At 45.6% G+C, this 23176-nt stretch overlaps 1 protein-coding gene across 1 annotated transcript in view; it reads right to left on the bottom strand.

Moving 5' to 3' along the window:
- Positions 1 to 18453, bottom strand: part of LOC120913580 (zinc finger protein 75A-like) — a 35115-nt gene extending 16662 nt beyond the window's left edge. Inside the window, exons 1-3 of the mRNA XM_040323615.1 lie at positions 18265 to 18453; positions 3837 to 4221; positions 2499 to 2594 (exon numbers count right to left, since the gene is read on the bottom strand). Of these exons, the coding sequence (XP_040179549.1) occupies positions 2499 to 2594; positions 3837 to 4214 (474 nt within the window). The 5' untranslated portion in view covers positions 4215 to 4221; positions 18265 to 18453. The remainder of the gene's footprint in view (positions 1 to 2498; positions 2595 to 3836; positions 4222 to 18264) is intronic.
- Positions 18454 to 23176: the final 4723 nt, after the last annotated feature.

Here is a 23176-nt window from a genome sequence, read left to right on the forward strand (position 1 = left end):
ATGTGAAATCATAGATATGTGACTGAAAACACACCAATGAAAAACCACATTGTATTTTAGTGCATTATCAATGAAATACTATTGACTATAATTTATCGGATATTTTTCAAGAACTATACAAGGAATACAGCAATGCACTGTATAGTAACAACCTTCATACATGCGCTGTGATCTCTACGATCTTGTGAGTTCCAAATTGTCTGTCCTATATTAAAAAGGTTTGAACATTGCTGCGCTTAGATGGCGCTGCTCTATGTTTTGTTGTATTGTAACAGACTAATGTGAAGGGTTTCTAAAATTATAATGAAAAACTAGTTTTCTTGCAGTTTTAGGTTATTGTGAACATGCGTTTTGAAGAAGTTACAACACAATGGTGTGAATGAAAGTGAGTTTAAAGGCACAAGGTTTTTTTTTAATGCATTCTATGCATTAGGATAAAAGTCTTGGGAGCAGCTGCCCCCCTTAGGGCCCTTACACACTGACGAACGGACCGTTTTTTTACAAGTATGTTTGTAATGCTTCCCTATGGGATTGCAGACGTTAGCGGATGATGCATCCGCTAACGTCCGCAAAGATCCGCCTTTTCAGACGGAAGAAAACCCTATTTTGCTTCCGCTGATGTCAATAAAAGTCAGCTAGCCAATCAGGGGAGATAGGGGACGGGGCCAGGTTAGGGCTCCGTGTCTGAATGGACACAGGAAGCTGTGACTCAGCTCAGGTGCTCCCATGGCAAGCTTCTGTCTTTGGGGGCACCAAACAGGAAAGAAGGGCCAGGAGCACAGAAGAGGGACCCGATAAGAGGAGAATCTGGCCTGCTCTGTGAAAATCCACTGCAACAGAGCAAGTATAACACTTTTTTTTTTTTTTTTTAATATAAAAGAGAGACTTTACAATCACTTTAAATTAGGTGTACACTAGAAGTCCCCCCACCCCATTCACTCCAGCAGGCTGAACGAAGAATAACAAAACGTTGCTGTACTAACTAAGCAATGTTTGTGTGGCGATCTCCCATGCTGTGGGACAGGCGTCGGCTGGGTTCTGTTGCTAGAATTCGGCTTTAAGGACAGACTGCATAAAACCCAGTGGTCAATATGCCTTCAAATTGATCAAATAAGCAGGATGTTCGATTGTTTAGAATGGAATAATTTGATTCAATAAATTACCTTGCAATGTCCCCTTTGGCAGGGATCACAACCTGCAAATATGGATTGTGGCCAGCTAACCATCTCATTTTTGCTTTAAGAGCTTGTCTTCATGTACAGTATTCTTTCAGAATACTTCGAGCTCACACATATTTTTAAGTCTTCTTGTATAAACTGCATATTTGATATCAAACTACAGTGCCTTGAAAAAGTATTCATACCCCCCTTGACGTTTTCCAAATTTTGTCATGTTACAACCAAAAAAAGTTATGTATTTTATTGGGATTTTATGTGAAAGACCAACACAAAGTGGCATATAATTGTGAACTGAAAGGAAAATTCTAAATGGTTTTCAATTTTTTTCTCAAATAATTGAAAACCATTTAATACATTTTTCTTCCACCTCACAATTCTGTGCCACTTTGTGTTGGTCTATCACAAATTCCCCCCCCCCCAAAAAATACATTTACGTTTTTGGTTGTAACATGACAAAATTTCAAGGGGTATGAATACCTTTTCAAAGCACTGCATGTGGTTGACATTTTAGACAATACAAATAGTTTGATAAGACATATTACATTTACATACCACTATATGGAGCAACAGGAGAAAAAGGTTTCAACTAATCAAATTCTTTGCCATGCCAGCAAATTGATAATTTGACACATGTGGCAAGAATGTTGCAAAATTGAGTATACAGTGGATCCTTGGATTGTGAGTAACGCGGTTAACGAGCGTTTCGCATTACAAGCACTGTATTTTAAAAAAATCGTGACACGGTTTGCGAGTGTTCAAGCCAACGCGGTGTGCAGTACCACTTTTGGCCCGAGTTGGTGGCGCCGGAGCCGAGCAGAGCCGAACATCGCTGCTCGGAAATGCACGGAAAGGCCCGAGGACAGCAGGGCTGACCCCTGCAAATCTCGGGTAGAAAGTCTTTCTGAAATTTGCAGACGTCAGCCGAAGTGTCCTCGGGCCTTTTCGGCTGTTTCCAAGGCTCTCCGGCGCCCCCCACCTCTGGCCACATGCCGTATTGCATCTCATTGAAGTCAATGCGGAACAAATTATTTTCGTTTTCATTGACTTCAATGGGGAAACTCGCTTTGGTATGCGAGTACTTTGGATTACGAGCATACTTCTGGAACGGATTATGCGAGTAATCCGAGGTTCCACTGTATTGCCATCTTTAACAATTACTGCAGGTGTCCCATTTTACACATATCAGGTTCTACCAATAAATGTGGATATATTTTTCTTGGCTTCCCAAAAGATCCATCTGGCTCCTACATTTCCCTGCCCGAGTCTGGCCATTAAACTCTGCAGGATTTAATCCAGCTGTGAAAGGAAAGCCACTCGTACCGTTTGCGCTGTGGTATCCTGCGTTATGGACTGGCTGATTGCCTGGTCGGCTTCCAACTTGGGTCGCTTCTGCTGCTCGAGTAGGTTGTCCAATAACTAAGTCAGGAAAAACAAATTGTTATAACATATCAAGTTGACGTTCCTCTTTTCTTATCAAAATGTGTTTATTGAAGGGTAACTAAATGACACAAACAGGTTCATATACAATAGCAGAAAAAAAGCGTGTTAAGTGATCTAAGATTTTAGCTAGGCCTAGCTCTCAGAAAGGGGGTGCGCCCCTGAAACGCATTAGCTGTACCCCCTGTTCTGTGCATGTCCATGCACTGTGTTTATGGTCTTTTGTCAGTTGCATTTTGTGAGCACCCATTTCTACACAAAAATGTCTCATTGGTAAAATTATCTCTGGTAATGCACTAGGTGTGCGCGGCCCGCGGCCTCCTGCTCTGGGATGGTGGATCCCAGCCCACATTGCCGGTCACTGACCCCCCATCCCAGAGCATCAGTTTTGTAAATGAATCCAGCGGTAGAGGAAGCAAGCGGCTGCAGAGCAGAGCTGCATAAGTCTGTGCTTCCTGTATAGCGCTGGCTCCTGTCACAGGTGGAGTGATACCAAATGCACTTTGCCTGGGACATCAACAGCCGGTGATACCTGAATGGAAGACTTGAATTAAAAGTAAGCTTATTTCTAAATAGATTATATATATATATATATATCTCTGTTCTGCAATGATTGGATCAGATTGCAGATCGCAACGTCTGATGGTTCGGCCATCCGATGCTCCGGGATTCAAACTACAGCTATGCGACGTTCGAATCCATTTGTGATAGCTCAGAACAAACACCAGGCAGGCTGTATGTAAGTTCAAAACAGGCAACTACTGTTTTATTGGATGCACACACACTTTTATACAGGGCAGTTTGATCACCCTGCCCCCAACAACCACTTTCCTATTGGTCAATTATAAAGTACATTGTAGTTCTTAATTAGGTCCTCTTGGCCATGCAAATGAGGACTTGAAACAGGGTCAGCAGGGATTGGTCCGTTGGCTTGAATAGGAGGACTGATATGTGTAATGAGACAGAAGCCCCAGGGGGTAATTTCGGCAGACCCTCCAAGGTAGTTGGGTCCCTGTTGGCTTCGGCTGCATGGACCACAGATTACCTCAGTCCCCGTCTGGAGCCTAACGCCCCGGGGATCAGGGTTGGGTCCTTTTCGGAGGACCATTTGACAATGCACCCGTCACACCCCAAAACCAATAAAATAATAATATTGGTGAAAAAAATAAAAATAAATGTTGTCTATAGTTTTACTTTAAACAAGATGGCCATCAAAATTACCTGTTTTCTTTCATGTATTTTCAAGTGATAAGCTGCCTGTTTGCGCAGCTTAGGAGCACCAGTAGCAAAAACTGTAGGCACAGCATTCACCTTCAGTTTTCGTCTCATCCATTTATGGTTTGGTTCAGATGAAATCAAAGGAGAATCACTGCTTAAATCAAACATGTCCTCTTCAAAGTGCTCTGAACACAGTACATAATGCCCGGGGTTCTTCATTAAGGTGTCCCGCACAAACTCCTTCACATTGCCCACATCGGTGCGGCTGTGGTGTACCCATTTCTCTGCCAGGGGTAGTTCCTTGGGGAAAGAGTGCATGGAGACCGCCGAACGAAGCTTACCACTGTGGTTGGTGCAGCCATAGGCAAAGCAGTGAGGCATTTCCAATCTGTGAAATAAAGACAACATACTTATCAGTGTAAAGTTTAGAACATGTTCACTTTCGGAAATAAGTTTATGCATTGTTACATCTGAAAGCAGAAAAGCTAAACTCTGGGCACAACGCCAATCAGGTAACCTGAAAGTCCAACTACATATCTACCAATAAGTATTACTATCTAAGGAAATGTCTGGTCATCTTAATCATCTCAATTTAATATAAAAACTACGCCCATCCTGTACTTGGGAAATTTATTTTTCACTTAGAGTTCCTACTGATGGATTTCATTGTCATCACTGCTGCTACCTGTACATCATTGTATTGCTATGTTACTGTGCCATGCCAAATTGTTCTTTGTCAATTGTACGGGGCTGGTTTTATACCTTTCTTTATTAAATTAATTTTGGGGAAAACAAAAACCTCCAACAGTCCTCTTTGGCCACAGTACCAAATTCTCTCCATTTATGGACAATTTGCCAAACTGTTGACTGATGGAGGCCAAATCACTTTGTATCCCTATCTTGCCTTATGCAGATCAACTACTCACCCTGTGTCTTGAGAGAACTTCTTTTTGAAAGACATGGTTCATATCAGCTGATGCTTCTTATGAACTCCAATCCTAAAATGTTTAAATGCCTTTTTATCAAATAGCTTTAAAAGATCACCTCCATATTAATTAAATTAATTGGACTCCAGGTGTGAAAACTACTTCAACAAACGCAAATTGGAGTAATTAGTCCAGGGCATGACAAATACCAGGTCGTCAAGGCGACTAGAAATTGCGTGCTGGCGCCTGGGTTTTGTCAGCCCATTCACTGTTGGCGCCGGGCCACTCGTCCTTGTGGGGCTCAAAGTAGCTGCGGCAGCTAAGCTGCTCCCCGAGCCCACGCTGCTTACCCAGTCAGCTGCCCATTTAGTTCAGCTGTTGGAGCTGGGGGCAGAAACTGCAGGTCAGCTGACCCATGACCTTAAAGTGGGAGGAGCTGGAGGAGACCCCATCACCTGATGTCGGGATAGGCGTCACTACTGCTGCATGCCGCATAAACCTTGAGCCGGACAGGAGAGAAAGGGAGTGCCAGCCTGCCAATAGTGGCATGTTCACTTACTACTAGAAAGAAATTCTAGGAGGAGCAGCTCCATATAGAGCAATCAATCTCAATTTTCTCCTGCAGCCTCTGAATGTCTGCGGGATAGAGGGCTGTGCTGATTTTAGACTTGATAAAACACAGAGGACCAACACCAGCAGATGACATGGCTCCCCAAATCACTGACTGTGGAAACTTCACACTGGATGCAACTTGTATTCTGCGCCTCTCCACTCTTCCTCCAGACTCCGGGACCTTGATTTCCAAATGAACTCCGAAAAGAGGACTTTGGACCCCTGAGCAACAGTCCAGTTCATTTTCTCCTTAGCCCAGATAAGACATTTGACAGTCTCAGGAGTGGCTTGACATAAGGAATGTGACTGCTGTAGCCCATGTCCTGGATACATCTGTGTGTGGTGGCTCTTGAAGCACCGACACCAGCTGTAGTCCACTCCCTGTGAATCTCCCCCAAAATTGTGAATGTCCTTTGCATCACAATGCTGCTGTTATCTGTTGCTTGTGCACTTTTTTTTCTACCACACTTTTTCCTTCCACTAAACCTTCCAATAATATGCTTGGATACAGCACTCTGAACAGCCAGCTTCTTAAAGCAATGACCTTTTGTGACTTACCCTCCTTGCAGAGGGCGTCTGACTGTCTTCTGGACAACTGTCAAGTCAGCAGTCTTCCCCATGGTTGTGTAACCTACTGAACCAGACAGACAGAGGCCATTTATAGGCTCAGGAAACCTTTACAGGCGTTTTAAGGTAATTAGCTGATTAGACTGAAACCAGTCTACAATATTAAACTTTTTCACAATAATTTTCTGAGATACTGAATTTGGGGTTGTCACTAGCTGCAAGCCATAATCATCAAAAGTAAACCAGCTGGTTGAACGGAAAAAAGATCACAGATCCCCCACAAGCAAGGTGTATGCAGGAATCTCTCCCACTACACCATTTGTTTCTGACAGCGGGTTCTTCCTCCATCAGAATACACCGATCAACACTGTAACCAATGGCTGATCGAATGTGGATTTTCCAGTAGCCCTGTTTGAAAAGAGGTACACACAGATCAAAATTCAAGCAAGCTCCTGCAGACCCAGCTTAAGTCCGTCTGTTTTACCAATTTCATCGCTCTTTAGCGGTCAGGTACTGGCCGGTCCTATTTATTTCCCTTTCCTCTTGGGTATGGAATACAAGCAGACATAAGAAAACAAATGCTGTAAGAGCAAAACTGTAGACATTGTTTACTTCCCAGCAGATTATCACCTTTACCATAGACTTAACTTTCTTCACATGATCTGTTCCTGGAATGCATAAGGCTTTTAGGGTTGAGATTATATTTTACAGCTAAAGCTTCCTTGCCAAGAATAAAATATCCATTACAAAAAAAAAAAAAATTCAATTACTGTTCAGACTTATTACTGTAACATTAACCAGAAAGTATTCTTGGAGGTAATCTTCAACAGCGTATGGCCAGCTTTGTACATCTCTAAGGCCCCTTTTTTACACTGGGGTGGTGGGTGCGTTGGCGGGAAAGCGTCGCCAATTTTAGCAGCGCTTTACTGTAAATTTTGCGGCACTATTCGGCCCGCTAGCGATCGGGGTATGGGAGATTATTAGGGAGAGAAGGGGTATCATGTTGGGGTGCATACCCTGTGGTGTCAGTAATTGCAAGGACTTTATCTAGCGCGGGTGGTCTTCAGTGTCAAAAGAGTCCAAGTATTAAAATTAAAGAGAAGCTACCGTCTTCTCATCTAAAATGTAAACAAAAACATCAGGATTCTTATGAAGTGCTTCATCTAATATGGCTATTGTCTTAATGTCGACACAATGATTATTTGCCCAAACTGTAGAGATACTACAGCAGACAGTAAGCAGCAGAGGCAACTCTGCCTGTAATCATGTTATTTCACGCCTGTTAACTCCTGGGATTGAGGACACATATATCCCAGGAGTCAACAGGGCATCTTTTATAACATACATCGATTCGGCAGACTGAAACAAAAGTGGCAAAAGTATTTAAAAATAAAAAGGTATTAAAAAACATAAAAAGGCAATTTCCAAAAATTTAAGAGGAATTACCTCGAACATGGGACATGCTTATTAAAGAAGGTGAAGATCTGCTTAAAGCCCCTTCCACAGGACTCTGCTTGCTCAGAGGGGAATATGTCCTCTTACATATGGTTGGTTCATGTCTGCTCCGAATACGCAGAGCAGATACAGACACCACCCACTCTCCTCTATGAGCGGTCGGATGTAAATAAACTGCCTGTCCTTTTATACCCGACTGCCATCCGAATTGATCCATCTGTTTTTAGCATATTGGATTGGATGTAGGCGGATGTAAACGGTCACGCCCATTTACACCCACCGCTCCATAGAAGAGAATGAAGGGTCTGATCAGGCCCGTCTGAAATACTGACAGGCAGACCTGATTGGCCCGCTCATGCGAAAGGGGCCCTAATTGTCCACACCAATCATTAAACAAATGCTGCTAGAAAAGCATAGTATAAGAGAAGACTTACAAAAAAAAGGGGGGGGGGGGAAGATAGGCAATTATAACCAAGTAAGAAAATACAGCAAAATGTGTGACCTGATCCTAATAAAATACCACAAATCCCAGAAACAAACCTTCTAACAGCTCATACTGGAAGGGATATGTTTTTCTTGTAATACTTCTATCGGCACAAAATGCCAGCTCCAACATTCCAGACACATTAAGCGTCCAAACTTTATTTTCTGGCACATATCCGCCGTTTTGAGATGTTGACGTGTTCATAAGAGAAGCAGCAGATTAGCAAATGATATGTACGCTTATTCTGTTAAAATGCATCACATGTCTGAACTCCTGACACTGGATCTCGTGCTGCAGCCATATTTCCCCCAGGCTCCTGGTGAAGTCATCATAGGCTAACTCCATGACTAATTAGACCATCAGAAAAGACTTGTGACCAGCAAAACAAAACTGTCCAAATCAAATGCAGAGAACTGCAGGAATACAGATTCTTTTGTCTATTCCTAAACTTTGTTAAGAAATGCCATGCCCCTTTCCTTCCAATAAAAAAAAAAAAAGTATCCATCTTTAACCACTTCCGGACCGCCACATGTACATTTACGTCGGCAGAATGGCACGGACAGGCACATCAACGTACCTGTACGTGCCTGCCTAGACGTGGGTCGGGGGTCCGATCGGGACCTCCCCCCCCCCCCCCTACATGCGGCGGTTCCCGTGGCTTCAGGAGCGACCCGGGACGAGGGCACGGCTATTCGTCCCCGGAGCTGAAGAATGGGGAGAGCCGTATGTAAACGGCTTCCCCGTGCTTCACTGTGGCGGCTGCATCGATCGAGTGTTCCCTTTTATAGGGAGACTCGATCGATGACGTCAGACCTACAGCCACACCCCCCTACAGTTGTAAACACACACTAGGTGAACCCTAACTCCCACAGCGCCCCCTGTGGTTAACTCCCAAACTGCAACTGTCATTTTCACAATAAACAATGCAATTTAAATGCATTTTTTGCTGTGAAAATGACAATGGTTCCAAAAATGTGTCAAAATTGTCCGAAGCGTCCGCCATAATGTCGCAGTCACAAAAAAAAAAAAAAAAAACCGCTGATCGCCGCCATTAGTAGTAAAAAAAAAAAAAATAATAATAAAACTATCCCCTATTTTGTAAACGCTATAAATTTTGCGCAAACCAATCAATAAACGCTTATTGCGATTTTTTTGTACCAAAAATAGGTGAAAGAATACGTATCGGCCTAAACTGAGGAAATTTTTTTTTTTATATATATATATATATATATATATATATATGTTTTTGGGGGATATTTATTATAGCAAAAAGTCAAAAATATTGCATTTTTTTCAAAATTGTCGCTCTATTTTTGTTTATAAAAACCGCAGAGGTGATCAAATACCACCAAAAGAAAGCTCTATTTGTGGGGAAAAAAGGACGCCAATTTTGTCTGGGAGCCACGTCGCACAACCGCGCAATTGTCTGTTAAAGCGACGCAGTGCCGAATTGTAAAAACCCCTTGGGTCATTTAGCAGCATATTGGTCCGGTCCTTAAGTGGTTAAAGTGGAGTTTCCATCCCAAAAAATGTTTTTCATTATTGTGCTTATTAGACCTAAAAAAAAATAAAAAAAAAATCTTTTTTTTTTTTACTCATCTGGAAATGCCTGTTGCTATGCGGTCCCACGAAATCTGCCTTTGAAATCACCTAGGATTCTGACATCATCTCCCTCTAATGCTCCTGGGAAATGTGTGTCATCATTTCCCAGGATGCAGCGCGCTGTCCAATTATCACTCCCCATCCAAGACTTCCAGGAAGTAAGTGCTTGTTGGCTTCACCATGCCCACAAGAAAAATGACAACGGTGTAAACATAGTTTTATAAACTATATTTTTTGAATATCTATGCGGATCGGCAGCGGATTGTAAAATAGTAAGTGACCGGATTTAGATTATAAAAAACGCAGGATGAAAGGACATACATTTAAAAAATGCTAATTGTGGTTGGAACTCCGCTTTAAATGGCCATGAATGGCCTGATAAAAACGAGGAATATGCCCAATTCTAGAAGTTCCAAAAAAGTTCAGGCTATTCACTAAAGCAGGTCAGATGTAACCACTTCCATACAGGGCATTTTCACCCCCTTCCTGCCCAGACCAATTTTTAGTTTTCAAAATCTGACTTTTCCCCCCCCACAAATAGAGCTTTCGTTTGGTGGTATTTGATCACCCCTGCTGTTCTTATTTTTTGCGCTATAAACAAAAGAGCAACAATTAAAAAAAAAAAAAAAAAAAGAAGAAGGAGAGAAAGAGAAAGAGAGAGAGACTTGTAAAGCGCAACACATGCGAACTGAATCGCCTCTGGGGGCTGTATCCATTTCATGGGTAAGGAACCCCTTGACCTCAGAAGAGATGGGTTTTAATCTTTCTCCTGAAGGCCAAGTGGTCCGACTCCAGTCAGATGGTGGTTGGTAGTGCATTCCACAGGCGAGGTCCCTGGACTGCAAATCTTCGATCTCCTTTGGACTTGTATCTGGCCTTGGGTATCTGGAGGAGGTTTTGATTGGTGGATCGCAGAATGCGATTGGGGTTATGGGCTTTTATTTTTTCGCATAGATATTGGGGGGCGTTGCCTTGAATACACTTATGTATTAGGCAGAGTGCCTTGAAAGTGATTCTGTCTTTTACTGGCAACCAATTTACTTTTTGATTTAATCATTTTTCCCTCAGTTTAGGCCGTTACGTGTTCTTCTACATATCCTAATAATCATCACAACCTGGGAAACACGGAACCACCAGAGCTCCTAATAATCATCACAACCTGGGAAACACGGAACCACCACAACCCAGAAAACACGGAACCACCAGAGCTCCTAATAATCATCACAACCTGGGAAACACGGAACCACCACAACCCAGAAAACACGGAACCACCAGAGCTCCTAATAATCATCACAACCTGGGAAACACGGAACCACCACAACCCAGAAAACACGGAACCACCACAACCCAGAAAACACGGAACCACCAGAGCTCCTAATAATCATCACAACCTGGGAAACACAGAACCACCACAACCCAGAAAACACGGAACCACCAGGGCTCCTAAAAATCACAACCTGGGAAACACGGAACACTAGAGCTCCTAATAATTAGCACTGTATATCTGACAAGAACTGTCAAGGTTCTCTGTGACCCATATAGTCATATATATTCATACCACACAAACAGGGGAAAAATAAAGTGATTAGATTCCCTTTGAAGAGCTCAACAATCCAGACTTCATTGCCCACGGCAGCTGCTGACCTCCTTCCTCAGTGTCTGCCACCAACTGTGATAAGCTTCCACAGCTCTTCCCATTATTGTGCCCATCTGTCCGTGCTTCAAGCATCTTTGGGCAGGGAACACACTTTTACTGGAGATTCCCACACTGAAATACACAATTACACCTCTTCCTAAACAAGATAAACGGCAATAATCTTTACGTTTCTAAAGTGTAGGATGTCTTCACAAAGAAACCTCAATACAACCAGAACCATAGAGGATCCTCCAGAGAATAAAGGAGTCCTTGCTGGAACCTGTTAATCTCAGATGGGGGATTAGTCAGCCTTCCCTTCTAATCAAAACGCCCGACAACAGTTTATTAACCGGTTTGCTGCCAACAGTACAAAAATATCAACTAAAATGAAGGAACTCCTTTAAAAACAGATGGTTAAGCAGGCCCTATGTGTTATGGCAAATGGAGAAAAGGACAACTGAACCAGACTGACTTTTCCTCTATAGGTGGATAAGATTGCTTACATCGATTGAAGGAGGGCTCTTTCACATGGAGTGGGGTCTGATCTGATCTGAAAGGGGATCCGTGAACCGATCCCCTACTGAATCAGCAGAGCGTGACATGTCAGTTTTTATTTACAAACGTGTCGTGTCGGTTCAGTTTGTGCCCAACAGACATGTGATAGATCTATGTGTGGCCAAATGTAAACAAACTTTGCAGTCAGTTCACATCACGCTACCTGCAAATCGTTGTGTTTAGGTTGGCAACGTGGAAAAAAAAAAATGCAGTTCTTTTCATTTTTTTTTTTTTTAGACCTGGATAAACTCAGAGGTAAGCAGCTGTAAACAGACAGCAGTCCATTTATATCCACATGCTGCTTCCAATAAGGTCTGCCTGAAAAACTGACAGGCGGACCTGACCAGAAAGCTAATATGAATGGACCCCAACAATTGTTTCTAGATTAAAACAACTGTGTAGTACAATTGTTGGCTGGAAGACAGAATCCTTTAATAAGGGGCTGGACTAATGCAAGGAGCCAGGTAGCCAAAAATTACACCCGACACCCAAGGCCCCTTTCACACGAGTGGACCGATTAGTTACCCTGTCAGTTTTTCAGGCGGACCTTCCATTGTCCACTAAGGTGCAGTGGGTGCAAACAGATATGTGTCCGTTTACACCCACCGACATCCAATCCAACCCTCTAAAAACAGGATGGGGATCCATCCAACTAGCGGCTCTGACCGGGTGTTAATGGACAGGAGGTCCATCTACATCTGAAGTGAAATGTGTTGAGGGCGTGGCCTGTTTTGAGTCCAGGCTTAGGTTGTCACTCTACACACCACTTCAGGACACCTAAATGTGTGACTTTTAGGGGCCACCCCATTGTCCTCTGAAGCCTTATAGAACCAGGGTGGGCTCCATCCCCCTGTCAGCACTCTAGCAACACCTGCAGAAGCATTGATTACATACCCCTTTAGCACCGAGCCTGAGCGGTACACACATTTCCTACAACACAGAAAGCCCTGCCATCAGTATTCTTAGCTGTGTGTCAGGAATAGCGGCTGACTATAAAGGCTCGTCTGGTCTCTCACAAATACGGTTCAGCCAGCGATGTCTGCTGAATCCAATCCTGCTGACAAACATGGGAGCCGCCAAATAGATCCATCCAGCTGACAATGAAAAGACGGCGTGATGATCCTCCAATCAGCATAAAGATGCAGATTCGTAGTGCACCAAATCAGCACACAGAATGAATGGGTACCCCCAGTGTCGGGGGGCAGGGACAGTAAAGATCAGCGTGATCTGAGCAGACAAGGTCACATAAGCAGTCACAGTTATGTATTAGGCCCCTTGCACACTGGGGCGTTTTTCATGCGGTACAGCTAGCGCTGCTATACCACATGAAAAATCATGCCCTGCAGTGTTCAATGTGAAAGCCCGAAGGCTTTCACATTGAAGCGGTGCGCTAGCAGGAGCGCACCAAAAGTCCTGCTAGCCGCATCTTTACCGCGGTATAGGAGCGGTGTGTTCACCGCACCTTCCCATTGAAATCAATGGGAAAGCGCGGTAATACCGCGGTATTAACCCTTTTTCGGCCGCTAGCGGGGGTTAAAACCTCACCGCTAGCGCCCGAATATCGCAGTAAATACGACGGCTGCACGCCTCAGTGTGAAACCAGCCTTACACTAAAGTCCCATCATTAGCTTCATTTCAGGGGGAGAATAAATCACACCTCTAAGACCCCCATACACACTATTGGATATTCTGCAGATTTACCAAACCGTATACTATGAGGCCAAACCTTTAGAGTTTCAATTTGTATGCAATCAGGCAGGCCCTTACACGACATGGTATTGGTAAATCTGTGGACAATTGAATAGTGTGTATGGGGCTTTAGTTATAGATCTGAAAGCGATAGTAGCGTCTTTTGATGGGTTCACAACTATACAATCTGATGGTAGATCTAAAAAAGATTGTACAATCAACCAAATCATAAGAAAACACAACTAAACAATCCCATCAATTTGTATTGAATTAAAGTGATTGTAAAGTCTCGTTATTTTTTTCTCTAAAAATAACAAATATGTCTATACTTACCTGCCCTTTGCAGTGGATTTGCACAGAGCAGCCCAGATCCTCCTCTTCTCTGGTCCTTCTTCGGCTCTCCTGGCCCCTCCCTCCTGACAAGTGCCCCAAAAGCAAGCAGCTTGCTATAGAGGCACCTGAGCCGAGCTGAAGCTCTGTGTATCCTTTCAGACATGGAGCTGAGGCCTGGCCCTGCCCCCTTTCTCTCCTCATTGGCTGACTGACTTTGATCAACGGGAGTGCTGCTGCTTCAGCCAATGATGAGGGAAGTCCTGGGCAACCGAGACAATCCTACAACATCACAGGATAGAGAATGGGGCTCGGGTAAGTATTAGGGGGGCTGCTGTGAACAGAAGGCTTTTTATCATAATGCTTTACACCCACTTTGAGCCGACCCTTGCACTGAATGGGTGATGTAGTAATGATCTTGCAGCTTGTTTACACCTCCTCTGAAAAACAACCCACAGTAAATCTCCTTTCAAAAAGGAATCTTACAGGTGGTTAGGAGGAAATACATCACCTACAGCACGCCTATTTAACCCTTGCAATCCCACAAATTGCCGTGTGGCCCCATTCACTTGAATAGGTCATGTTTGGCAGCAGTACTGCCCACCAAATACAAAAAGTACAACGGTCTTGTTGTGCCATAGCAGTGTGTACCAACAGGGCTGGTGGTCATGTTAACATGCAGTCAGTAAAACCTCAGCCCGAACTTCTAATTTTTTTATCACCTGTATAAACAAGGCATAAAAAAGATTGTATAGCATTATTAAACCCACAAACCAGAAATGTAATATATTGCAGCGTACCAATCATTACATGTGGTGGCTGCATTCGTTTTCTTTTTCCCCTGGTGATCTGGCCTGTAACACACCTTCTGTATCAGAATCCCCCCACTCTGGATGAAGGAGCACAGGGGGCACCTTTGGAAAGCAGTATTGTCGGTCTGTGGAGGAGGGGAGTGTAAGGCCCTTTCACAAGGGGTGGACCCTTTGGATGGACTCCGCTAGCTCAGTGGGAAATCCCTCCTGAGCAGGTGGATGACAGGTCCATCTCCACTCACTATACAGGGACAGACCTGTCAGAGCCCTGCTTTTCTCTATGGGGAGATCGGATGAAGCCTGTCCGTTTTCATCCGATCCGCTGGATGGGTGGCAATTGTATCGCTATGCATTTGTCTGGCGTGGATCTTGTTGGATCGAAGGGCAGGTGGGTGTCATCAGACACGGCTTCGCTGACATCTGCCTGCCCATAGAAGTCAATAGGTGGCACGCCATGATCCACCTGAAGAGGATCCGAGCAGGCCAATCGTGTGAAAGGGGCCTTAGATACACGGTTCGAATCTCGGCTGGTTCATCAGGAACAAGATTTGAACCATTAATAGGCAGGCTGAATGAACGTACCAGGTTGATTGATCAACTCGGGTACAACCAGCCTGCCAGATTCCCATGCGATTATCGCTAGTGGCTGCTACAGCCGATAGCGATAATCACTGTCTTCTCCCGGCAGGACAGCTTTCCTCGTTGAGAGAGGGCAACTGCTCAGCAGGAGGGATTCACCAGTCAGCACTCTCTGTGTTGATGAGGGAATGATGCACATTTCTTCCCTGGAACCTGCGGTTGCGTGAAAGAAATGTGCACTGTGTATGGCTGGCCTTAGATGTACTAGCAGATTTAGATGCACTAACGAACTGAGGCTGAACTCCAGCTCAAACTTTATAAAAAAGTAAACCGTTTTGTTCCGTTTGGTATAAAGGTGATATTCACATAGAAGCTGGTCATTGTAAGCACTTAAAGTGATTGTAAAGTCTTGTTTTTAAATAACAAACATGTTATACTTACCTCTTCTGTGCAGTTGATTTTTCACAGAGCAGCCTGGATCCTCTACTTCTTGGGTCCCTTTTTGCCGCTTCTGGCTCCTCCCTCCTATCGAGTGCCCCCACAGTCAGCAGCTTCCTATGGGGGGCACTGGAGCCGAGTCACAGCTCTGTGTATCCATTCAGACATGTAGCCCTGACCCGGGCCCCTCTCTTTCCTGATTGCTTGACTGACTTTGACAGCTGTGGGAGCCAATGGCGCCGCTGCTGCATCTCAGCCACTGAGGAGGGAGAGTCCCGGACATCTTAAACATCCGTGGACATCGCTGGAGAGAGAAGGGGCTCAGGTAAGTAATTGGGGGGGCTGCTACACACAAGGAATTTTATCTTAAAGCAGGGTTCCCATTACATTTTTTTAGATATCACCTTTTATCTCACGTTGTACATGTCTCTATAGTCTCACTTACTATTTGAAAAAGTCCCGCCGTTCCGCAGAGTTATTGAAAACAACCAGTTTATTTTCTTCCATTCAGAACGTTCTCATTTTGCTTGTGGGCATTGTGAAGCCCACAAGCAATTACTTCCGGGAATACGACGGTGGATGACTAACTGAACGGGCAGCCCGTCCCACCCCATTCTCGTGCATCCGCAATAGAACTGCAGCGCCGCGCCGTCAAACACTTGGGTTGGCATCACAACGAGCGGCGGCGAAAGTGCACGCCGTTGTGATGGCAACCCATAAACATCAACAAGCCCGGAGACACAGGGGAAGCGCACGGCATCCTGGGAGCTGACGTCAGTATCCTTGGTGAATAGAAGGGCAGATTTCGTGGGACCGCATAGCAACAGGCATTTCAAGGTGAGTAGAAATGTTTTTTTTTTTTTCAGGTCTAAGCTACAATATAAAGCAAACTTCTATTTTTGATGGAAACTCCGCTTTAAATGCAGAAAGATTAAAAAAAACTTTAACCGGAGCCCGGCTGTCTCACGTCTATTTACAGGGCAGAATGGCTCCCCGGCGCAATACCCTGTAGGGGTTTCCTTTAACCGCTTAACAACCGCTGCATGTAACTATACGTCGGCAAAATGGCACGGACAGGCAGAACGACGTGCCCGCACGTTGCTGCCTTTCCACGGGTCGGGGGTCCGATCGGGACCCCCCCCCCCGGTACATGCGGCGGTCGGTAAGCCTCAGGGAGCGATCTGGGATGAGGATCGCTCCCCGGAGCTGAAGAACGGAGAGAGCCGTATGTAAACACGGCTTCCCCGTGCTTCACTGTGGCTGCTGCATCGATCGTGTCATCCCTTTTATAGGGAGACACGATCGATGACACCCGACCTACAGCCACACCCCCCTACAGTTGTAAACACACACTAGGTGAAACATAACTCCTTCAGCGCCCCCTGTGGTTAACTCCCAAACTGCAACTGTCATTTTCACAATAAAGAATGCATTTTAAATGCATTTTTTGCTGTGAAAATGACAATGGTCCCAAAAATGTGTCAAAATTGTCCAAAGTGTCCGCCGTAATGTCGCAGTCACGGAAAAAAAAAATCGTTGATCGCCGCCATTAGTGGTAAAAATTTTTTATAAAAATGCAATAAAACTATCCCCTATTTTGTAAACGCTATAAATTTTGCGCAAAACAATCGATAAACGCTTATTGCGATTTTTTTTACCAAAAATAGGTAGAAGAATACGTATCAGCCTAAACTGAGGAAAAAAACATTTGTATATATATTTTGGGGGATATTTATTACAGCAAAAAGTAAAAAATATTGCATTTTTTTCAAAATTGTCGCTCTATTTTTGTTTATAGCGCAAAAAATAAAAACCACAGGAGGTGATCAAATACCACCAAAAGAAAGCTCTATTTGTGGGAAAAAAAAAGGACGCCAATTTAGTTTGGGAGCCATGTCGCACGACCGCGCAATTGTCTGTTAAAGCGACGCAGTGCCGAATCGCAAAACCTGGCCTGGGCATTTAGCTGCCTAAAGGCCCGGGGCTTAAGTGGTTAAGAGGCACGTGCCCCGCAGCACGGCTGGGGGACCCGATGTGCGTGGCTGGCGGTCACGATCGCCGCCAGCCACATACAATCACGTGCACGAGTGACAGCACTGAGATGTGTGTGTAAACACAGTAAAAAAAATATTGTGTTTTTCTCCAAAATGTATAGTTTTTTTTATTTATAGCACAAAAAAATAAAAAACTGCAGAGGTGATCAAATACCCCTAAAAGAAAGCTCTATTGGGGGGGGACGCAAATTTTGTTTGGGTACAGCGTCGCACGACCACACGCAATTACCAGTTAAAGCGACGCAGTGCCATATTGTAAAAAGTGCTCTGGGCAGGAAGAGGGTAAAACCTTCCGGGGCTGAAGTGGTTAAATGGTTTGTCTCATCTCTCTAACTGCTACATCTGCAAGAGAGCTTGTTCCATCAAAAAGGATGGGGAAAAGAACGTCTAAAAAAGAAAACAAACGCAGCCATCACATCTAAGAATCAGTAAGCTACAATATAATAAAGGGTTTGCTTTTGGGTTTAGTATAAGGCATAGCGATGTGAAAATGCCGGTTGCCTGGCCAGTGTTCCGCAGACACAGCCCAGCATTGAACAGTCACATTTCTATACTCAGAAAGGACTGAAGCCCGGGGATGAGTATGACAGGAGAGCAGCATGTGAGGGCAGACTCCAGTGACTGCGCGCATGCTGAGCCCTGTAGTCCCCCTCCCCCATACACACAGAGCTCAGGGCTGTCCTCAGTCTCACCTGCTGTGTACAGACTCTCCTGTAGATAACACAGAGGGCAGCAATGCCGGTCCTGTTAGTATATGGCGGTGCAGGCTCTCCCTCCCTTCATACAGCACACAGGAGCGCTCCTCATTGCTCCGTCTCCCCGGGACAGTCCCGCTGCCTCCTGCCAAGCTCTGTAGTATTGTTATTACAGAAAGAATCCAAACAGGAAACGGAAAAGAGGATTAGACCGCTCTCCAATCACAGCGAGCAATCCCCTGAGTAGCGGGCCGGCCAGCCAATCAGGGAGTGCGGTTTCTGTCGGGTCCTGCATCCCGCTGGGTCTGTGATAGAAAGCAGCGCGGAGATCGCTCTCAAATCTGCTAGCCTCGGGGAGGAATGCAGCGCCGGAGGAACGAGCCAATTGGAAGAAAGGGATGGGGGACGTCACAATAGGAGAGGCGCGGCTTGGGTGTGTCTTTAGGACAGGGAGCCGAAGAATGAATTAGTGGATTACAATGTGGGCGGGGATATCGGTGTTTTGGTGAGCCTGACGGGGAGGGGCGGTGGTGACACATGTCACTTCGGCTGACCACGCCTCACGTGTCCTCAGGATGCTGCTCTGTTAAAGGAGCACTCCATCAATTCCGATCGCCCAGTGTATTCATTCACTTCCAATTCACCCAACTTTATTTATACTGCTGTGACTCTAAAAACAAATAAATAACGTTCCATCCACTGTGTTCTTTTAACCACTTCAGCTCTAGAAGCATTATCCCCATCATGACCAGGTCATTTGTTTTGCAGGCACTGATAGGCGGCACTGAGAAGTGGCACTGATGGGTGGCACTGAAGGGCATTGATAGGTGGCACTGGTGGGCACTGAGAAGTGGCACTAATAGGTGGTATTGATAGGTGGCACTGATAGCTGGCGGTGATGGGCACTGATGGGTGTCTGTGATGGGCACTGATGGGTGTCAGTGATGATCACTGATGGGTGGCAATAGTGGGCATTGATGGGTGGCAATCATGGGCACTGATAGGCAGCACTGCTAGGTGGCACTGATGAGGTACAGATTGGCACCAATGGTGGGCATTGATAGGTGGCACTTGTGGGCATTGACAGGTGGCACTCGTGGACACTGGCAGGTGGCACTGGCAGGGGGTACAGATTGGCACACGAGGCAGATGTGGCTCTTTCCTCTTCGGGACCGATGTCCCTTGCGACTAAGCCGCTGTCAGCGTGAGGAGAAAAAAAACGATTAGCGAGCTTTGTTTTCATCACGTGATCAGCTGTCATTGGCTGACAGCTGATCATGTGGTAAGGGGCTGGGACCAGCCCTTTACTCGGATCTGTTATCACCCGAGTCTCAGTGACTCGGGTCTAACAGCGCGCACCCTGCAGGGGTGCGTGAGCAGCACGCGAAGGGGAGGACGTCTATTGAAGTCCTCCCGGCAATTAGGGTCCGCGCTGTGGCTGTCATTCTGCTATAAACCCTATAACCCCTAGTGGTTAACCACTTTCCGCCCGCCAGCCATCAAGTGACGGCTGGGCGGTGAGGCTCTTGTTCTGGATGGGTGTTATGTGACATCCTCGGCTTTCCGGACCTCTAGGGGGCGCGCGCGCCGCATCCCTCGGGAGCCGATGCGCGTGCTCGGTGGCCGCAATGTTTTCCTCCAGGCACCCACGATTGTCCAAATCCACGTCCTGTCAGAGGCGAGGAGACCAATGGTGTGTAGTAGTGCAAAGTGGATTTGCCTTTCGTAAATAACCCTCATTGTGTTTTTTTTTCAAACTTTTCACTCTTCTTTTGTTTATAGCGCAAGATATACAAACTGCAAAGGTGATCAAATACCACTAAAAGAAAGCTCTATTTGTAAGGAAAAAAATCATAATTGGGTACAGTGTTGCATGACCGCGCAATTATCATTCAACGTGTGACAGGGTTGAAAGCTGAAAAAATGGCTTGGGCAGGAAGGGGGTTTAAAGCAGAATTCCACCCAAAAGGGGAACTTCTGCTTTAAGTACTCCTCGCACCCTTACATGCCACATTTGGCATGTCATTTTTTTGGGGGAGGGGGGGCTTCTGGGAGGCGGCCCCTCCCTCTAGGCGATCTCATGGGACATGTGACAGGTCCCAGGAGATTGCCTGTCCACTCCGGGAGCGCATTGCTGGACCGTGGAACAGGTAAGCAGAGGCGTTGCTAGGGGGTGCGGTCCGCACCGGGTGACACCCGCTAGAGGGGTGACACCATCCCGTTTTTTTTTTTTAGCTGACATGCCCAGCCTGCCCTGTGCAATCCCAGCCTGCCCTATACCACCCCAGCCTGCCCTGTACCAACCCCAGCATGCCCTATACCAACCCAGCCTGCCCTATGCCACCATAACTTGCCCTATACCACCCCAACCTGCCCAATGCCACCCTAACTTGCCCTGTACCACCCCAACCTTTCCCATACCATCCCAACTTGCCCTATGCCACCCTAACTTGCACTATACCACCCTAACTTGCACTATACCACCCCAACCTGCCCTATGCAACCCTAACTTGCCCTATACCACCCCAACCTGCCCTATATCACCCCAACATGCCCTATACCACCTTAACCTGTCCTATACCACCCCCACTACACCAACCTGCCACTATACCACTCTATACTACCCTAACCTGCCACTATACTGCCCTATACTATCATTTACAGGGGCTGGTTTGGGGTGCGCTGCCTGCTTGGTGCTGGGCAGCCTAGACAGAGGGGGGGGGGGTGACACCATGTTTTACCGCACCGAAAGACACCAACCCTAGTGACGCCACTGCAGGTAATTGTCTGTTTATTAAAAGTCAGCAACTACACTTTTTGTAGCTGCTGAATCTTAATAAAGCCTGAAACTCCGCTTTAAGTGCCCTGTATTGAGGTGGTTAATTACTAGACAAGCAGGAGTAGTCCACAGCAGATTAGTTGTCTATATATTACAGGGACTCCAATTGATAGTATTTTGCCATCTCCTTCTTCACTATTAGGGCCTAGATTATTTTCCCAGACGGACTTTTTGGCGTACACCAGCTTTGTGGCATGGAGCAGTAACAGAGTTCTGTATAATTCGTTTTCCAGGAGATGCAGCTTCTGATATACCTACAATTCTTTGATAATGAGCCTAATCTACTAGAAAACCATAATTCTGCATAATGCTTTATTTGCTTATATGTAAGGAACATACTGAGACCCATAACAAAATGCCAATATGATGGGTTGTGCGGTAAAGGGTGACAAGGCTGCAGCTGAACTGAGTAAGTGTTGGTCAACCTAGGAAAGGAAATACTTGTGGTTACACATTGATTCTATGATTTTATTGAAAACAGGACATACAGTATAAAAAAGATTCCACTCTATGACATGGCAGGATATTTTCAACAGCACATTTTGCTAAGGTGTTTGGGTTTGGTAACACTTTAAGTTCTTGAATTGTTTTAAAGTAGAACTTAAGGCAAATATTTTTTTTTCATCATTTCGAACCCCAGTCAGGTTTTTTGCTGTATGTGTACCATAGGGGAGGCTTCCTTTCACTTCCTGTCCAATCACCAAAACAGGAAGTGAGAGGAAATCCCTCCAAAGTGAGGGAATCCTGCAGTGTCACCAGAACTAGTGTCTCCAGTGGAAGACTTCCCCTTTGTTCTGGTGTCAAACCAGAGCGGAGATCTGACTGGTCCATCTCTGCACAGTGCAGAGACAGACTAGTCATCTGCTGGCTCAGCGGGGATCAAGGGCGCGATCCCCGCTGAGCAAGCGGATGTCCGAAAACGGATCCTCCCGGGATCCACATGTGTGAAAGAGGCCTTACTGAGTACTTGCATTCAATTGTCACAAAAGTTGGCTCACACCTAGGGTGATCAGACATCCCCAGTTTCAGGGGACAGTCCCCTGATTGAGGACACTGTCCCCGGACCAAGTCTGTCCCTGGTTTTGTCCCCAGATTGGATTTAATAGGGGGCAGGGGCAATTTCAAAGACCGTCAGTGCAGAATTAAAATACAAATTTTTGAATTACACACCCCCGCTCCGCCGTGCCTACTAGCTTAGGGGGGTTGTATTTTTCCCATTATCTGTGCCTCTTTCTGATGATCATGTGCTGGTCGGAGCGGAGGGAATATTTCTTCAGTTTCGGCGCATGCCCATTCAGTTTCGCTCGTATGTTCTTCTGCCATGGCTCAAATCCTGGCCAGCCATCTGCCTATCTCCTTGCCTTCCCTGGCGGAGTGATCTTCCTCTGCTCCCCATCCAGTAGTAGCCGGGGCCGGAGAGTAAGACTTGAGAGGCTGTGATGCGGGCGGCGACGGGCAGAGAGTCGCTGATTGTTGCCATTACTAGTAAAGAAAAAATATGTCCCCGGATTTCATTTTAAAAATCTGGTCACCTTACTCCCACCTGCTTCTCCTAATGCACTTTTTGTTTGGGAGCCACGTCGCAATTGTCAGTTAAAGCAACGCAGTGCCGAATCGCAAAAAGGGGCCAGGTCCTTTTCCTGTATATTGGTCCGGGTCTTAAGTGGTTAAAGAAGTTGTAAAGTCAGAAGGTTTCTTATCCTAATGCATTCTATGCATTAGGAAAAGAAGCCTACTGTGTGCAGCAGCTGCCCCAGCCACCCCAGCCTCCCCTCCTGACTGGCTTAGACACATTGGCTCCCGCTGCTGTCAATCAAAGCCAGTCAGCCAATCAGGAGAGAGATAGGGTGGGGCCAGGCCGTAGCTCCATGTCTGAATGGACACAGGGAGCTGTGACTCAGCTCCGGTGCCCCTATAGTAAGCTGCTTGCTGTGGTAGCACCCAAAAGGAGGGAGAGGCGGGGATCACAGAAGAGGGACCCGAGAAGAGGAGGATCTGGGTTGCTCTGTGCAAATTCCATTAACATGTTTTTTTTTTCTATAAAAATAACAAACAAGACTTTACAATCAC

This window comes from Rana temporaria, chromosome 9 (assembly GCF_905171775.1).
Source record: "Rana temporaria chromosome 9, aRanTem1.1, whole genome shotgun sequence".
In the NCBI taxonomy this organism is placed as follows: domain Eukaryota; kingdom Metazoa; phylum Chordata; class Amphibia; order Anura; family Ranidae; genus Rana; species Rana temporaria.